This window comes from Salvia miltiorrhiza, chromosome 5 (genome assembly GCF_028751815.1).
Source record: "Salvia miltiorrhiza cultivar Shanhuang (shh) chromosome 5, IMPLAD_Smil_shh, whole genome shotgun sequence".
In the NCBI taxonomy this organism is placed as follows: domain Eukaryota; kingdom Viridiplantae; phylum Streptophyta; class Magnoliopsida; order Lamiales; family Lamiaceae; genus Salvia; species Salvia miltiorrhiza.
In genome coordinates this window covers 41,012,968-41,032,811 of record NC_080391.1, presented here as the reverse complement: position 1 = coordinate 41,032,811, position 19,844 = coordinate 41,012,968, and the positions used below count along the sequence as shown (strand labels likewise).

The 19,844-nt window shown below is 40.5% G+C and overlaps 1 protein-coding gene across 1 annotated transcript; it reads right to left on the bottom strand.

The window, feature by feature from the left end:
- Nucleotides 1–12,194: 12,194 nt before the first annotated feature.
- LOC131025937 (uncharacterized) lies at nucleotides 12,195–17,272 on the bottom strand. Its single transcript, XM_057955715.1, has 3 exons — nucleotides 17,127–17,272; nucleotides 14,201–14,453; nucleotides 12,195–12,692 (listed from the first exon to the last, which is right to left on the bottom strand). Exons 1-3 carry the CDS (start codon nucleotides 17,270–17,272, stop codon nucleotides 12,195–12,197), a joined length of 897 nt encoding a protein of 298 aa, XP_057811698.1.
- Nucleotides 17,273–19,844: the final 2,572 nt, after the last annotated feature.

Below are 19,844 nucleotides of genomic sequence, written 5' to 3'. Positions count from 1 at the left end.
ACTCGATTCCTCTGGCTTTACCGGAGCAGAGGAATCATTCCGCCAGGGCAGACTTAATTCCTCTGCACGTTTCCTCTGCACGTTTCCAGAGCCGATGGGTTTTCTCGCTAGGGTTTTCTTTTGACTTATTGAACAAGTTTCGTTGTTTCTTTGTTTACGTTTGTTTCCTTATTTACGTTAGGGTTTCCTGTTCCCTATAAATAGGGTTGTTTTGTGTTGGACGAAGACAAACGATTTTTGATATTATATTGTGAGTTTATTCTCTCTCAAGTTTCGAATTCTTCTCGATTATACAAACAAGAATTCAACCTATCGACGAATCGACGAGTTCTTCATCCCTCGTCGTGTGTCATTCAGCGTCTCCGAGTTGCTGCATCATTCATACGTTGGGGTTAGGGATCCGCTCTCTAGAAACGACGTAGAATAGATTCAGGGGTTTTGGGACAAACTTCCACCCTTTATCATTTACTTTATTTATCATTCAAGTCTTCCGCGCATAGTTATTTGTTCGTTCCGGTGGAATTTAAAGGTTACCGGCGAGGATCATATCAGGTGTCATGTTTTAGCTCTCTTCCTACTCCAGCTCTAGCGCCTGCTTCCCTAGGTAAGCCACAGTTTCATCACATGGTGATGAGGTTCGCGCACAGGCTGTGTTGGAGATTGCATTGGCTGGTGATCATAGTGATCATGGTAGTGCAACCGAAGAACAAGTTGATGACGAAATTGTCGCGGAAGATCCCCCTGCCCCTAACCCCTAGTTATCCTTCATAACTTTTGGACTCTATTTTGATGATGTACTCGAATTTCCATTTCTTAGATTGTTGTTGTTCTGTACGACTTTTTATTTCCCGTTTCTTTTGATGGATGCCTTGTGAAACATTTAACTTTGAAATTTCCATCATTCTTGGTGCAAATTTATTTCCGGTTTTTGACATTAGTCTTAGATAATATTCCTCGCCCGTAGCCTCTTGTGCGATCGTGATTAATTTTTATGTGAAGTTTTTCATTTGTTGTGTGATGCTTATCTTATTCCCTTTTTTTTAGAATGTAAACTGCGTTTCATTTCCTCCCTTTAAATCATAGATTACTCCATCCATTTGAAATAGTGATGTTCACTACAAAGACATATTGGATACCGACGGAATTATCGACGAAAAATAATCCGTTGGTAATCATCGACGGAACAGCGGCGGAATTCCGTCGAAGATATTTTCAAAATTTTACCGACGGATTACCGACGGAATTATTAGCGATGGAAAATAATCCGTCGTTAAATATTATTCATTATTTTTCATTTATGTTTTTTAAATTTACCGACGGAATTAGCGACGGAAAATATTCCGTCGCTAAATATAATTTATTTATTTTTTTTAATTTTTTTCTTTTTTAAAAAAATATATATTTTTATTATTTTTTGTAAAAAAAATAGCGACGGAAAATATTCCGTCGCTAAATATAATTTATTTATTTATTTTAATTTTTTTAATTTTTTTATTTTTTAATTAATAATCCGTCGGTAATTCCGTCGGTAAATATTATTAATTTTTTTTGTTATTTTTATTTTTTTAAAAAATATTTTTATTATTTTTTAATTAATATTCTAATTTATTCTTATTTTTAAATTATTGAGAATATTTTAAATTTATTGTTATTTTCAACAATAATATATATATTTTTTAACTAACTATAATATTAATATTTTTTATTATTTTAAATTCGATCGTATATTTTTTATTAGATATGACTTCAGCATATTCTAAGGTCATGAATAAATGATATTGTATATTAAAATAGAGTTTAAATGAATTAATAGGTGATAGTTATATCAATAATACGCGTGTTCTGTACCGGTGACCACTCGAAAAGGACTTCAAGGTTAAGCGTGCTTGAATTAGAGCACAACTAAGATGGGTGATCCACTGGGAAGTTCGTCTTAACGTATGCAATTAAGTTCAAAAATACATTAGAAATACCAAAAATACTAGTGGAGAATAAAGCTAGATTGATATTAAAAAAAAATTATTTTTATTATTTTTTGAAAAAAAAAATAGCGACGAAATTCATTTTCGTCGCTAATACCGACGAAATTTTCCGTCGCTATTTGCGTCGTTGATTTCAGACGACGCCTGCGTCGTCGTGTGCTTACCTACGGACGTTCCATCGGTAATTAGAGATGGAAATGAATTTCGTCGCTATTTTTTTTACCGACCACTTTTACAACGACACACGGCGGTTGTCGTTGATCCGTCGGTAAACGAAATTAGCGACGGATTTTTGGCGATTAGCGACGGAAAATTTCGTCGCTAATCGCCCAGTTTCTTGTAGTGCGTTACTCCATCCCTTTGAAATAATGATGGTACTCCCCCTCTTTGAAATAATGATGGTACTCATTGTATTTGTATTGTTATATGTTGTCTGCGCAGATGCATATTGTTGTCATGCCTGGGAAGAATGGATATCCCTAAAACCATAAATATGTTTTATTACGATAATATGGTCCCAAACCTCAGTAAAACCCGGTGGGAAAAAGAGTGTTTGGTCTACAATACATAACGTTGTTTGTGATGAAAATTAAATATAAAACTTTTTCAAATTGTTAATGTTCCACGGCCTAGTGAGAGGTCTTCCTTCTTGGTCCGATAGATGATAAGCTCCTCTACCCAAAACTTCTGTTATTATGAAAGGTCCTTCCCAATTAGCTTCAAATTTCCCCGTTGGCTTCAAAGCATCTGCCCTCTTCAAGTCCAAGTCGCCCTTTTGGAGACCTCCAATCTTCCCAATAGAGCATATTGACTGAAGAAGTCTTCGGGTTTGAGTTCCGCTGGTTCCTTTGACCACTTCTTGCTATCTTTTGCTGAGGCCTTCAGCGCAGCTACTTTTGAGGTTGATGGACCATCTTCGTCTGATCCTCCAGCCTTCTTGGTTTCAAGATTTCTCTGCATGTCGAACTCATTTGCCACGAGATCAGAGAAAAGCTTGTTCGTCGAGAGCCGATTGAATCCTGGCTTGTTCTGATGAGCGACTGAGTAGATCTGCCAGTCTCCTCGCGGAAGTGCTGGTAGAATCTTCAAGTTGATTTCTCGTTGTGTGTACTTGTCCTTCGAGATGGATTGAACTTCATTCAGGATCTGATTGAATCTGAGTTCCATCTCGTCAATAGATTCATTCTTGAGCATGAGGAAGGAGTCGAACTTTTGACAAGCTATAGATAACTTGTTCTCCTTTATCTCCTCGGATCCTATGCACATTCCCTCAAGAATGTTCCACATCTCCTTTGCAGTTCTGCACTTGATGATCTTGGTGACGTGCTTGTCTGGAACTGTGCCGGAGATGATGCTTTCGGCGAGGTTGTCAAGATCATCTTACTTTATTTCTTCTGTGGTGAAGTCAGCCTTTGACTTAATATGGACTTCATCAAAGGAATCTCTAGAAGGGTCTAGAGGAACCCTTTTGACCACCTCCGTGATGATCATGGGTCATCTGGTGATGACTTCCCACATTCAGCAATGTTGGGCGGTGAGGAAGCTTTCAAGTCGAAACTTCCATATGTCGTATTTTTCAATACTAAACATAGGTAGTGAGGATATTCTGCTATGGTTAGTCTCCACATAAAAAGAGAGAACAGATAACAACATATAAGAAAAGCAGTAAGCACCCTTTTTGAAAAGGAAAAGTTTTTCGAGACCTTTGAGAGAAACAAAAGGATCTAGTTCAATAGAACCTAATCAAAACAGAATTGTTCTTGCGAATAACCTGCTCTGATACCAATTGTTAGGTCCGGAGGGTCTCGAATGGGTGTATGGGGGGGGGGGAATACACCTATAGGCTATTTTTGCTTCAAAAGAATCAAAACGAAACTTCAAACACAAACTCACACAACCTGTTTTGCTGAAAAGAGTTTTGACCAAAACAGGGTTGACGACTGATATTGAATACTCTTCAGTAAAGAGTTATCAGTTAAGCCAAAGACCTTAACTGATACACGTAAGGCTTCAGTCGAGTTTGATAAACAAAGATGTTATGAATCTAACTGACTATCAGAAGATAGATCAGTTAGACTGATAACACACGCAACGGAAAACTTTTGTTTCGTAATAGCCTGTGAGTTAAACACGTTGTCAGTCTTTGGGTTTCTCTTTGCTATTAATCAGTTTTCAGTTTAAGAAGGTAAGAGCATAAGTAAGAAAGTAAGTACTGAAAACTGTAAATAATACAGAGATTTTTACGTGGTTCGGAAAACACTTCCTACATCTACGGTCAGTTGATCAGACCAACAACTTCACTGGGCAAGTGCTTACGGGTGCATAGCAAACCTGAACGTGTGCTTGCGGGTGCACACAACCGAAACAACTGAAGATCCAATCTTCAGTACCAAGATACCTTGTTGGATTTCTCACTCCTAGCACATACTGGGTACTAGGACCTCACGAAGACAGAACACCTTTCTGAACTCCTTTTCGACACAAACACTCGATTCGGTCGGTTGAAGAGAGGTTTGAAAACTTGCCAACTAAACTAAAAAGAACAGGTTCTTTGCAGTTAGTTTAACCTAGGCTTTGGATAAACAAGGTTTGCCTAAGGTCTAAGAGAATATATGTAATCAGCAGTGACTGATTTTTGGCTTTGGGATTCTCTTATTCGATTCAAACTTTGGAGAGTTTTGACTCTGAGCTGAGTAATGATTTTGGCAGCGTTTCAGCTTATGTTGTTGAATCGGTGAAGATTGAAGTGATCATTGAGCGCTATTTATAGTAGACGTCTTAAATAGATCCGTTGGCGGAGAAGGTATTCAAGATTTCTTTCGTTAGAGAGTAATTTGAACTTGGGTTGAGGCTTCAATCTTCGAGGTTCCTTTTTTGGTGAGAACGGCTACTTTGAAGAGCAGGAGATGCGATATCTCTGAAAAGGTAATCACCAAAAAGGAATGGCCTCTGCAGAGAAAGGACGATCCTGAGATCTCTGCATTTAATGCTGCTGTACTTCTGGAGTGCGTGGCTTCCTTTGAACGTTGGAGGTTCAGTCCGAGGAAGAATGTTTAACTGATACTTGACTTTAGTATCAATTCGCTGATTCCACGTGGCACGCATTAAGTAATCAGTCAAAACTGATTCTTCGACTGATGCTTCAGTTGGCAACTTCAGTCTTCGGTCCTTCGTTCTTCAGTCTTCAGTCTTCAGAACAACAACTAAACTAGAAAAAGAACTCTAACTCTTGAGTTCAAGCAGTTCTAGTCTATTACAAATGAAACCTATTGATTTTGGTATCATCAAAACAAGGATTAGGATATTTCATTAAGTTCCCAACAGGAGGCCTCCCTCACGGCGCAATGCCTGTGTTCGTTGAGGAAGGCCTTCCTCACGACGCGATGCTTATTAATATGACTTTCGATGAAAAAAAGAATGCATTCACGCTATTTATGGTTTTGGAAATGATTAGTGAACAAAGGATTTGAAAGAAGCTCATGTCTCTTATGCGATGTTATGGTTTGTTAATAATGTTATGTTATTGTTTAACAATGCAAGTACCTATAGGCATATGTGCCCACTCAGTATTTATTTTGTACTCAGCCCTGCATGTATTTCTAAATGTGCAGGTTGAGCAGTAGCTGGTGGTGATGAAGTGACGAGCAGGAAATCCCTTTTGACTAAAGTTATATGTATTAACGAACTCTTGAGTACATGTCTTCATACATGTAATCAGAACCTTCTTCCGTTGCGTACTCAAAAGAACTTCATGTGATTTTGGCTAAGTCGGAGAAATTCGAACTTACTAGCTTGATTAAGTCATTACAACTCCAACTCCGTTTATAAATGTTTCCCTCGTTATTAATGATTATGTAAGTTCCTTCATGGTTTATTATCTATTCGTCCATCCCATTTCTATCCCGCTTCTTATCTCCAACCTTTGGTCATGGTTTCCCGGTTTAATTATCATTAATTAAGTCCGGTCGTGACAGTTTTCATTAGTTGTGTCTTATGTAATAACGAGTAATAAAAGTTATGGTCACTTTGTATCAAGGGTTACTAATTGTTGAAGTCCGAAAATTCTAATATATATATGGAGAGATGATTAAAATTGTGCCTATACGAAGAATGTTTTGCATATGGAAGTCTTCCAAAATGTTAGATGTAAGTATTTAAATATACTAATCACTCCGTCCATGAAAATTGTAGTACTTTCTTTTTTGGAAACTATCAAATATATTTTACACATCATATAACACTCAACATTTACAAAAAAAAAAATCAACCATTTAACACATCAATTTTGATAGGTCCTTTATCCGCTCAATTATCAATCACTCATACTTTCAAATCGCACTATAATTTTCGTGGATAGAGATAATATATTATATGAGTATATATAATATTATCTTTCTACACCATTATATTTATTTTTTTACATATGTTTATATATTGATTATTCATGTATACAAAATTTTATATATTTACAGATCGTGCATCACACGGGTACAATAAAATCTCGAAAGGAACCAGAGCAACAAGTGAAGGTGTCGGGAATCAACCCCTTACATTGCTGCTAAAAGATAATTTATTATTGTATTGTAAGTGGAGAAAAAGAGTCACTTAATTAAATATATGTGGTAGAATAAGTAAAAAAATAAATTGATACATTTATGATAATTGAAGGGGAAGGGGAGAAATAGCAGGAAAATATAAATTGACAGGCTTAAGGAGGAGAGAGAGAGAGAGAGAGAAACTTAAAATTGAGGTGAATGAGTGAGGATGAGATAGAGTTTTATTCTGTTGCACCTGTAAAATTAAATTAATGTATTTTTTTATGCTTTTGAATTTATTTAATATTTCTATATAGAATATTTCCATGAATTTCCTTTCCATTTATTATTTTAAGAATACCACTGTTAATTTAAAGGATGGTTATAGTGTTGTTTTAAATCATTGGTGATCTAAAGTATGATCATAGTGTTGTTAAAATACCAAGTAATATTTTGCTCAATTATTTTGAAAATTCGTTACATGAGATAATGTCAAACACTTATCTATTGTATAATGATGATGGTTATTAATTTACATGATAGAGTTATACATGCAACTGAAATGATGCATGTAAGTCTAACTAAAGTACCAATTTGTTGGATAAAATTTATATGTCTCAATTTTTAAATGAAATTTGTTGTTCAGATACACATAATCATCAATTATTTTTAAAAGTTGAAACTCCAGTTAGTCTATTAAGAAACATAGATAACTGTAATGGAATTATATTGATTAACAATTATTTTTAAAAGTTGAGAAATCGTTACAAGCTTTTGGGTTACGTGATTTCTCATCTGTGCTGCTTCCAAATGTTGATTTTGCTCAATTCAGTCAAAATAGATTGATCATCAATGAGCTGAAGTATGGTCGAAAATGTCTTGAACAAGAGTACACGATTTTTTTTTTTACACAAATGCACAAACGAACAATGTCAAGTGCATGATACAGTTTTAAATGCAGTAAATCCGACAGTGAAGGTATATTTTTTGTATATGGTTATTGACTCAACCTAGACACCTCTAGTTTGACTTGCAATAGAACAAGGACATCCTAACGATGGTAAGTAGACCCAGTGTCATCTCTCAAGGAAGATTTTTAAGGGCTTCTAATTGTATCGTAGGAAAAACAGTAAAGAATTGATTTAAAAACAATAAACTTAAACTTAAACTTAAACGTGAATTTAAACTTGAGCTTATAAATTAATCTTAAAATTAATCTAGGCACGAAACTATAAAAACCCTAGGCAAGAATTTAAATAACTTAAAATAAACCTAACTTAAGAATTTAAAGACTTGTAAATTAAAAACCTTCTAATCTAGGCGTGAAACTAAAGTGCATAATTTAAATAGCATAATTGAAAAGAAAGCAATAACGTAAAAGTAAAGAATAAACATAATTAAGCAAAATAAATTGAATTAAACACAAAATACCGTAAACGTCTTGAACATGTAATTGTGTCACTCAATCACAATCCAAGAAACTTAAAAAACTAAATCGAAACCTAACTTAGAACAATGAAATTCGAAAACTATGAAGGAACTAAGAAAGCAATTAAACGCCTAAGTCTCGGCTGCCAATGGAAGAAGGATTCTCAAAGGCGACAAAAATTAGGGCAAAGGATGATATTTTACAATGAATAACTAAGCCCTATTTATAAACTTCAAATCACTCTTGATCACCATCAAAGTTGCCATGCATAGTTGGTCTCTAAAGGCAATAGAATCGTGTAGGCAAAGGTAACTCTAGCTGGCAACGCACTCTGCAAAACACCTCAACTCTGGCGAAAATCGCAGCTCTGCAACATTTAGCGAACTCTGGAAACTCGGCTCTGCAAAGGCATGGCAGAGCTGAAATTCAGCTCTGCAAAGTTCAGATCTGGCGAGAAGTGCAGAGCTGAAAAGTAAACTCTATAAAGTTTACTCTGCATATATTGACTCTGTCGATCTTTAGTTCTGGCGCGTAAGTCAGCTCTGTCGATTTAGCTCTGCTCTTTCGAATTTAGCTCTGCTCTGACAAGTTTGTTCTGCTCTTGAGATTTCAGCTCTGATAGGGAAGTTCAGCTCTGGAGACTTCAGCTCTGACTCTGCAAGTCGGCTCTGCTCTGCTACAGAGCTATCCTCGCAGCTCTGCTCTGACGAGCTTCTATGCTCTGCTCTGCAGCGGGCTTTTCGGCTCTGGCGCGGGCTTTTCAGCTCTGCACGGCAGAGTACTCCTAAAAACGCCATTTTCATCTAAAATCTCCAAAATTGCACTCTTCCATCTGCTGAAATAGAAGTTTTATTAAGAGAAAAAAAAGAGAGCACTGACTCAACAAAGGGTCGGAACACAAAAAAACCCGACAAACAAAAACCGTGTAAGAACTCCCCACAAAGCACCGCGGGAAGACGAAAAAAAGGAAACAAAAGCTAAGAAGAAAAATTAAAAAACATTCTCGTCCCCAACATCATCATCATCCAACATATCACCCCATTTATTCTTGTTGGCCACCGCCGACATAGCACGGGCAGCATCGGAAGAGGAGTGAATCACAAAGTTTTGCAGAATCGCTCCTCCAGATTGAGCATGTTGTACTTTATTCAAGAACTCCACCGGCACCGTAGAGTTAAGAACGGCCTCCTGCAAAACACCAGTAGCCCGGCCAGCTGAAAGAGCATGGCCACGCTCTATAATACTTCGGAGTCGGTGCTTGATCGAGGAATCAGAAACCTTCCCCTTCTTTGTAGCGCCCTTCGGTCGCCCTCGACCGCGAGGAGGAACCACCGGCAGCTCCTTCTCTGGTGTCACATCACTAAAACTCGGGGCGGGAGAAGTCAAGTCCAGAGGAGGTGATGGCGGAGAGCTCGTCTCCTCATCCACTTCTTCCACCATCCCCTCTCGAAATTCTTTGCCATGATCCACAGATTGCAAGTTCATTCCTTTGCCATTGTCTATAGGAACCTCAGTCTCAAGAATAGCAAAGGAATTTGATGTCGAGATGCCATCCGGAGCCACGTTTTCCCCAGTTTCATTAGGAGCGACATGAGGAGTCTCCTCATGAAGATTCTCAGCGGGGGTGTGAGCGCTGATAATGGAAGTCCTCTCCTTTTCAAGAAGAGGCTCCTGGTTGACGTCCTCATCTCCGGAAGGCTCTTGAGATAAAGCATCGAAAGAATTACCGATAGGAATCTCTTTGTTTTTCTGCCATTCTTTCCCCATAGTTTTGTTGTGATTGGTCTTGAGAGAAGGTTGATCCGAGCTTGTAGGATTTGTGATGTCAGTGTTGTTATCCTGCTGTTTCTTGCGGCGGCATTGAGCAATGTCATGACCTGCAAGTTTGCAAAAACCACAAAAATGCGGCAAATTTTCATAGACGAATTCAACCTCAAAAGAGCGCGTCCCCTTATCCACCGTGAGAGATTCGGGAATAGGTTTAGAGACATCCATGTCGACAAGAACACGAGCAAAGTGTCCAACTTGCCCAGAAAATGCAAAACCATCAAGTTTAATAGGAAGACCGACATATCTGGCGATGCTGATTATCACTTCCGGATGCCAGTATTCATGAGGAAGATAATAGATTCTCAGCCAGACTTGAGAGAGGGCAGATGATTCTTTGTATGGGTCAAAATCTGGAACCCATTCCCTGATTCGAATAATACCTTTGCTCAATTTCCAAGTAGCCCTAGATTTTGCCGTAGCAAGCTCAGATTCATTCGCGAAAATTATCGAAAAGAAACCTTTCCCGAGTGGCACCACACGGATCGCATCCGAGGTTTTCCATAAAGCCGTGAGTTCTTGTTTAATGTCAGAAGCAAATCTGGGGGCGTCTCCCTTATTCAGCAAAAGCCTGGCGTGAACAGCGAACTCAAACTCCTTGAGTTTACTTTGATACAGGGCTTCTGGAATCCGAAGAATAGACTTGTTGCCAATGTTCACCGGGTGAAGAGCGTTGAAATCCTGGGCGAACACATCTGCTGGTTTGGGAACTGAACGCTGGACCGTTCGCGCAAAAGAGTTCGCCCCAGCGCTAGGGCTAGAAATTCCATGCAGCGTCGAGTTGACGAGAGCCTCGGAATGACTCTTGCTGTTCTGAGAAGGAGGAACAACCGAGGGCCGAGTTTGGTTCTTACCGGAAGAAGCAGGCGTAGGCCTGGCAAAGTTGTTGGAGATCGGAGGAAAATCGGAAGCCATGGGAGCGGGCAGGGGGATCACGTGGCGGCGAGAGAGGAACACGCGGCGGCGGCGGCGAGAGAGGAGCTAGGGTTTCTCTCTCATATTCTCTCCAAAAGTAAATTTGGTCTCATCTATCTATCAAAAAAAAGTTATGTTTATACATATATCATAAAACAAACCATAAAATGCACCAATTTTCAGAAGATTTATCTTAAAATACACACATGCAAACCCCAAAATTTAGAACAATTAAGCATAAATCAAACCCCCCCACACTTAGCCTTTTGCTTGTCCTCAAGCAAAATCCGTATGAATCCTAGGAAGAGATTGGTTTCAACAATGCTAATTTCCATCCAAACATTCACAAAGTCAATTCAAAATTTTACAATCAACGCACATCTGTCGATCATGCAAGTAACTCAAAGTTTATGAAGTAACAAAACAGTAATGCAAGTAATTCGATCAGACCCAATTCTCCGCTAGAAGTCAATTCCCTAATGTGATCGCCTTTATAATCAATATCACCATTTTTCACACTTTGTGTGATTAAATTTTCAACAGTTGAGCCATAATTCATGAAATAAAAACCATTTGGATGTAATCCAAAGTCTTTTCACGTGGTTTCCCATGCTCATAGTTAGACTAGAGGAGCAGAGACTCAGAGCTGTCACGTTTTCAGAACAGGCCAGATGTTTCAGAGCTGGCAATTTCAGAGCTGGTTTCCAGCATTTTCATAGATAAGATACGATCGTAGGTAATCACAATGACAACACTCCTTCTAGCATCTACCGGACAAATCACGTTTTACTTACTTACAATCGTGTTGCAACAAAACTCATATTTCTTTGCACAAACAAGAAACACATATCAAAAGTAAAATAAGAATAACCACCATTCATTCACAAACTCGAAAACCACATCGAAAACCATCTTCTCTTCCACAAATTCATAAAAATTAGCAAGTATCAAAGAAAAAACTAAGCATAGAAAGACTAATATCGCTCAATTGAAAGCATGCAAAATAAGACACCCCCCCACACTTAAAGCATGCCATGTCCTCAGGGCACAAAATAAAAAGAGTTTAGAAAACATCCCTGATTATCGGCATTGAAAAGTTGAAGCATCGTGAGAGGTGGCGAAAAGTGGGAATTTACGGTCTGTGTAGAGTAGAATGTCAGCGCTGGCAAGTGCAGAGTAGAATGTCAGCACTGGCAAGTGCAGAGTGGAAATTCAGCTCTGACTCTGCACGGCAGAGTCAAAGTAGACGGGCAGCGCTGGCAACCTTCAGAGTAAAAATTCAGCTCTGCCCAGTGCAGAGCTAGCCTTTTCAGCGCTGAAAACAAAGCATTAACCCCCAAAAAATCAAAGCATCTGCACAAGCAACCAAAACTTAGAAAAAAACACAAAACAAAAACGTAAAGCAAATAACAAGAAAAACAAAAATAAAAAAAACTAAACCAACGGTGGGTTGCCTCCCACCAAGCGCTAGATTTAAAGTCGCCAGCCCGACTTCAGTTCTGACCATCAATCAGGATCATGCAGAGCTTGAGACTCCACCACCATCAGAGTACTCAAGTGCCCATAAGAGGATTTCATGCTATGACCGTCTCCTCTGAAATTCTCCTTAGCATTCTTAGCGTAGAGCTCGGCTGCACCAGGCTCAAACACATCCTTGAGCAACATACCATCTTTCTCCCGAGATAGCTCTGCCGATCTGAACCTCGGCTTCTCCTTGTTTTCTTCTAAGAACACGTGCTTGAGATTGTCAGGGGGTTCCTTCAGTTCTTGCGCTGGCTTCCTGGCTCCTACCTGTTCATCCAACGGCAGCTCTGTATGACACGCCTTTTCAGAGCTGAGCAGTGCAGAGCTAGGCAATGCAGAGCTGGGCAATGTAGAGCTGGTTTGTTCAGAGCTGGCGAGTGCAGAGCTGGCGTATGCAGAGCTGGAGTCTGCAGAGCTGGATCCGGCAGAGCTGGCATTCTGGTCTGCTCTGGTTCGCAAGTCTGCTATGATTCTTCCACTCTATTATCCACCATCTTACCACTGTGAAGAACAGTGATAGGTTGAGCCTGGTGAGTCTGCAAGGGTTGGCCATAAAATTTTCCGGGCTGCTGTTGCTGTTGAATTTGGTTCAAAGTGCCGAAAAGTTGACCAACGGTTGTTCCAAGTCTTTTTATGGTGGATGCTTGAGACTCCATATTCTGTTTGCTGATCTCCATAAAAGCTTGCAAAGTTTCTTCCAGCGACGTTTTCTGTGGTGGCATCTGCTGTGCATTCTGGAAGTGTTGTGGCTGAGAATTTCCTTGCGGCATGGAGTGCTGCTGCTGGTATTACTGCTTGTACTGTTGAGGAGAGCTCTGCTGCAGTGGGAAGTATTGTTGCTGCTGTTGGTATCCCATTTAGGGTGGTCGACGAAATTGATTCCCTCCAGAATTTTGATTTCCCCATCTAAAGTTCGGCTGACCTCTCTAGCCACCATTAACATTTTGTTGACCTTGATTAAAATTCTGCCCGTACTGCAGTCTGCTCTGCCCTTGATTGTAGCTCTGAAATCCTTGAGCTGCATAGATTTCAACTTGACCCTCTGGAGTAAATTCGCCCATTCTATGACACTCATTAGCTCCATGGCTGAAATCTCCACATATGCCACAAGGCTCAACATTCTGCAGAGCTCGGTTCTACAGAGCTGGATTCTGCAGAGCTGAATTCTACACCGGGACAGGAGGAGTTTCCATCTTGCCCATCTTAAGTTGTAGTACTTCCCGCATAATTGAGGCCAATTGTTACTGCATCTCAAACTGGTTCCTCACCGCGCTGGCCTTAACTCTCCTTCCACGGACTAATTTCTGCTGGGAGCTCTCGGCTAAGGTCTTAAATATCTCCTTTAATTCTGTGGCCGTCTTCTGAGCTATGTTACCTCATGCCGTGCTGTCCACCATAAATTGGGTAGTTTGCACTAACCCATCATAGAAAAATTGCATCAACATGACATTCGTGAACTGATGTTGAGGGCATTGACGGAGGAGTTCTTGATATCTATCCCAAGCTTCATGTAGGGGCTCGTCCGATCCTTGGGTGAATTCCATGATTTACGTTCTGAGCTCCTGTGTCTTGTGGCTGGGATAGTACTTGAGCATGAACTTTTCACACGCTTCTCCCCAAGTGGTGATGGAGTTGGGCGGCATAGATAGCATTTACGTCCTCGCCCGATCTTTGAGAGTATATGGGAAATATTTGAGCTTAAGTTGATCCTCCGTAAGATTTAGCAGTGGGATGGTTTGAACTTGCGTGCAAAAATCTCGGATGAACTACAGGGCGTCCTCACTCGGCATCCCGTGGAACAACGGTAGCAAACTTGAGTCATTCGGCTTAAGATTGTAATTTCTTACTGCGGTGAGAAGCACAATAGCCGAAGTGTTGGTATTTTCGATGATAGGCCTGGTGAAATCTCCCATGTATTCCATGTTTTGCGCTATCTCCTTCTTCTCCTCGTGTGTATTCTGCTCTGCTCGGTCAGAGTCAGAGCTGACTTCATCCTCCTTTGTTTCTACGATGTGCTCAGCTGTGTCTGTGGTCTGCTCTGTATGGTCAGAGCTGCCTTCCTCCGTTTTTGTGGTCTGCTCTGAAGATTCAGAGTCAGAGTTCGCTGGCAGTTCTGGTCCTTTCTCTTCTACGCTCTGCTCTGGAAGGTCAGAGTCAGAGTAGTCCCCGTCAGTTCTGGCAGAGTCAGACTCAGAGTCGCCTGCTCTGTCCTCTGCAAACACTCCTTTGCAGCTGTTCTTCCTGAAAATCCCATCGTACGTGCTATGCAACGGAGACACAAGTTTGCCTTTAAGACTACGGCGTCCCTAAATGCACAACACTAAACGAACGGATCAAACGCACCGGCGGAAGGAAAAGTAAAAACAAAACAAGAAAAACGGAAATTTAAATAAAGCAATAAAAACGACACAACTAAAACGCCTAAAACCTAGACACCTCTAGTTTGACTTGCAATAGAACAAGGACATCCTAGCGATGGTAAGTTGACTGATTTATGCTTAATTGTTCTACTTTTAGGGGTTTGAATGTGCATATTTTAAGTTAATCTTCTGGAAATTGGTGCGTTTTATGGTTTGTTTGATGCTTTGCAGGAGATTTAGGTTTTATAGATGGAAGAATGCAATTTTGGAGATTTTTGGGCTAAAAATGGCATTTTTAGCATAGCTCTGTCGCCAGACCTGAGCTGACTTGAAAAGCTAGAGCTAACCAGAGTTAAAAGCCCGCGCCAGAGCTGCGAAGATAGCTCTGTACCAGAGCAGAGCAGACATCTCCAGAGCAGAGCAGAGCTAAGTGCCAGAGTCAACCACCAGAGCTGACTTTTCAGCTCTGTACTTTACAGAGTCAAACGCCAGAGTAAAACGCCAGAGTCAAACTGCCAGAGTCAACTATGACAGAGCTGACCCTTCAGCTCTGTACTTTTCAGAGCACGCGATGCCAGAGCTGACCGTTCAGCTCTGCCCTACTCACCAGAGCTGACTTTTCAGCTCTGCATTTTTCCAGAGCGCGCATCCAGCTGGAGTTGCCTTATCTTGCACGATTTTATTGCCTTTAGAGTTCTACTTTGCATGGCAACTTCCATGGTGATCTAGATTAATTTGAGGTCTATAAATAGGGTTTAGTTTAAGATTAAGTTTTATTTAAGTTTAAATTACAAGCATTAGTTAATAATTCTTTTTCATGCCTAGATAATTCTTTAGTTTAAGTTTCTAGTTAAGTTTATTTTCCCAGCTTTAGATAATTTAACAGCTTTCAATCCTTAGTTTATAGCTTTCTTGTGACATAATTAATTGCCCTTAAAGATCTTCCTTGAGAGACGACATTGGGTTAACTTATCATCGCTAGGATGTCCTTGTTCTATTGCAAGTCAAAGTAGAGGTGTTTCTAGTTGAGTCAAATTTTGGCGCCGTTGCCGGGGAAGGTTTTAGGCGTTTTGATTGTGTTGCTTTTTACTTGCTTTATTTAAATTTCTATTTTTCTCGTTTTTGTTACCTTTCTCTCCCTCCGGTGCGTTTAATCCGTGTGTTTGGTGTTGTGCATGCAAGGACTCCGCAGTTTGAAAAGACCGTTGGTGTCTCCGTTGGATAGCACGAGCACAAGGGTTTTCATAAATAAAGGAGAGGAGAGCTCTGATTCAAGTTCGGACGAAAGGGAAAGTGACAGAGTTGACGAGCTCTGCTCTGACCTCAACCGTACAGAGCTGAATTCAGCACAAGAAGAGTACAGTGCTGACGAGTCCAGCACTGCCAACAAGGAAGAACAGCCAGCCCAGCATACCAAAGAAGAGATGGTGCAGAACATGGAGTACATGGGAGATTTCACCCGGCCCGTCATCGGAGATACCAACACATCGGCTATTGTGCTTCCCACCGCCGTCAGAAATTACAATCTAAAGTCGAATGATTCAAGTCTTTTACCTCTGTTCCATGGGATGCCGAGTGAAGATGCCCTACAATTCATCCGTGATTTTTGCACACAAGTTCAAACCATTCCATTGCTGAATCTCACGGAGGACCAACTTAAGCTCAAGTGCTTCCCCTATGCACTTAAAGATCGGGCGAGAACATGGATGCTAACTCTGCCGCCCAACTCTATCACCACTTGGGGAGAAGCTTGTGAGAAATTCATGCTAAAATACTATCCCAGCCACAAGACTCAGGAGCTAAGGTCGCAAATCATGGAATTCACCCAAGGAATGGACGAGCCCTTTTATGAAGCTTGGGAAAGATTCCAAGAACTTCTCCGCCAGTGCCCGCAACATCAATTTCCCAACGTGATGTTGATGCAATTTTTCTACGACGGGTTAGTGCAAACTGCCCAATTTATGGTGGACAGCACTACAGGAGGGAACATAGCTCGGAAGGCTGTGGCAGAGCTTAATGAAATATTCAAAACATTAGCGGAGAGCTCTCAACAAAAGTTGGTCCGTGGAAAGAGAGTTGAGGCCAGCGCTGTGACGAACCAGTTTGAGATGCAGAAACAATTGGCCTCAATCATGCGCGAAGTACAGCAGCTCAAGATGAGCCATACGGAAGCTGCACCTGTCCCTGCGCAGAGCATAAATTATAATCAAAGCAATGGTGGATGGAGAGGTCAACACCAAAGGAATTTTCAGCCTGCTAAACAATTCCAGAATGCTCCACAACAGCCAATGCCTCCGCAAAAACAGTCCCTGGAGGAGACTATGCAGGCTTTTATGGAGGTTAGTAAGCAAAACTTTGAGATGACCAAGCAAAGTATGGAGTCTCAGGCTGCCACTATCAAACGCCTCGAGACAACTGTGGGGCAACTGTCGGGAACCTTGAATCAATTACAACAGCAGCAGCAGCAGATCGGGAAAATAAATCAGGCGCTAGCTCTGGCGAGGATGCCAGAGCAGACTAGGAGGCCAGCTCTGGCGAGGATGCCAGAGCAGACGAGGATGACAGCTCTGGCACGATGGCCAGAGTAGAGAAGAGAATCAGCTCTGACTTGGCAGCCAGAGCAGAGAAGGCCGCCAGAGCAGAGGAGAATACCAGAGTTGATACGGCCAGAGCAGAAACTTCATAAATCCAATACGCCATATCAACCACCGAAGCCCAGCCCACCTCTGCCACCATCAAGTTTTGATCCAACCCAACCTTTACCGAAGCAAGAAGATCCAGGGAGTTTCATTATTGGTATTGGTTTGGGTCGAGCTGGAGAATTCACGGGCATGTTAGACTTAGGTGCGGCAGTCAACTTGATGCCGTATGCTATATTTCAGAAATTGGGCAGGAAGAAAGAGGAGCTTAAATGCACAAACACGAGACTTCAGCTAGCTGATGGAGCAATTAGTAGAACGTGTGGACTTTTAGAGGATGTCGAAGTCATGGTGAGAGGAATCACGGTGCTAGCTGATTTTGTGGTGCTTGAAGCAGGGCAAGGTATTACCGGAGAGAATGGGCAGCTTGTTCTACTTGGTCGGTCTTTTATAGCTACTACCCAGACGCGCATTGATGTGGGTTCTGGAACTTTGAGCATGGTCGGGTCTGGTAGATGGGTAACATTCTCCATTTTTAATAAAAAGCCTATTATTTCTAACTTCTCAATGCATATCTGTTCTCTTGTTGAGATTGCTGACTGATAACACTCATGTTTCCATGGTTTTTATTGTTCATATGATGATAATTTTATAGGAAATTGAGTGTTTGATAGTTGTTTTGTGCTTAATTTGCTTTATCTTGTGAAACATGATTCTTACTCGAACTTTGAAGGAAATTTCAGGTTTAATAACTTCGAATTTGGAACAATGTTCTGAAATAGAAGTTGTATATTGTCTCGATACGAGTTCGTGAGTGCAAACGGATCATCAATCGGAGTTCGGACGAGAAAGTTATGGCCGAAACAAAAACGTCGCGCGCAGCAGTCAAGTTGGTCGCCGAAAATGAGCATTTTGAAGAAGAAATTCGGCGACCTAAACGGCGACCGCCGAGTTGGTCGCCGAAATTTCTGTTTCAGATTTGCACTGCGAGTGTTAAATTCGGCGGGCGCCGAAATTGGTCAATTTTTAGCACAAAAACGGCGGTCAAATCGGCGACCGCCGAGTTTGACCGCCGAATTTGGCGAGTTTGCGAGATTTTCCGATTTTTAGAGTTCTTCTCGGTTCCAAACACTGTATTTTACCCTGATACTTTAAATAGGTCTTCTTTTGACCTATCTAGGGTTCCTTTTTCAGTTCCCAACTTTATTTTCTCAGTTTCATATCTTTAGATTATTATTGCTTTCCAGTTTTTACAGCTTGGATTGGATTTTCACAAGATTGAAGATTCAAGCCGCTACAATTGTTTTATTCAGAGTTTTATTTAATTCAGTTCTTTCAATTGCGTTCTCATTAATTACATTTTTGCTTTCTTTTATTATGTTGGGCTAGTTCTTTTATCTGAACCTAGGGTTTGTACATAGCTATTTAATTATGTGTGTGTGATTTATTGATATCAATTTGCCTTCCAACTTGTGATTCATGATTCCTGGTGCTTAATTTCTTGTGAATTATTTGGCCAATAATTTACATGTCTAGCTGTTCAGTTTGAGTCTTGAATGCGATAATTGTTCAGCCGATTCAGGAATGCATGTTATAGAAGTAGCCTTGACACTTGAATGGGATAGGTGAAACTATAGGGAGCTATTCTTTGTGTACGCTTGGGAGTTAATTTATTCCTTGGAGTCTTGAATGTGAAGGGGGGTAAATTAATCTACTTTCATAGGTGTTCGTTAGAGAAGCTTGTGAATAGTTCTGTGATCTCTCATCAGAGTTGGATTAAATTGGTAATTGAATCAATAGATTAAATGCATGTAATTAATTAGTAAAAGTACATCCCTAGGGTCAGAGTCTTTTATTATTTGAGTTTTTACCTTATTTTATTTGTTGTTATTTGAATTTAGTGCTAATCAAATCTTCCTACTTTCTGTTGTCTGTCTACTGTTATAGTCTGTTTAGGAGATAGCTAGAGTTATTTCGTTGTGTCAGTCCCTGAGGATACGATACTCGATTGCTTATAATTTGCTACAATTGCCTGTGTTAGTTGCAGTTTTTGTTGCTAAGAAATTAGTGATCAACTTTTTGGCGCCGTTGCAGGGGAATGATAAGAAGTTACTTTAATATTTCCGATAGGACTTAGTAGTACTTCAGGCGTTTACTGTTTCTTTTTATTTTTATTTTTTTTCTAATTCTCGTTTTTTTTTTTCAGGCACTGCATACGATGGCTACTAATGAACAGATTCGTGCTCTACAGGAGCAGCTGCAACAGCTGTTGGACGCTCAAGCTGCTAAAGAGGCACAGAAACAACCAGCCATAAATGAAGCGTTCATTCCGCAGTATGTGTATCAGGAGCCTCCACGAGTGAACGTTAACAACTTTGAGCTGAAAACGGGTTTGATCACGATGGTCCAACAGAGCCAATATGGTGGATAAGCGAATGAAGACCCTAATGCGCACCTGGCGCATTTCCTGGAGCTGTGTAGCACGGTAAAGATGAATGGTGTCCCTGATGACATTATCCGTCTTCGTCTTTTTCCCTTCTCACTGCGGGATAAGGCGAAGTCGTGGTATCATACGCTGCAGCTGGGAGAGAATATCGTATGGGAGGATTTGGCTCATGCATTCCTACGCAAGT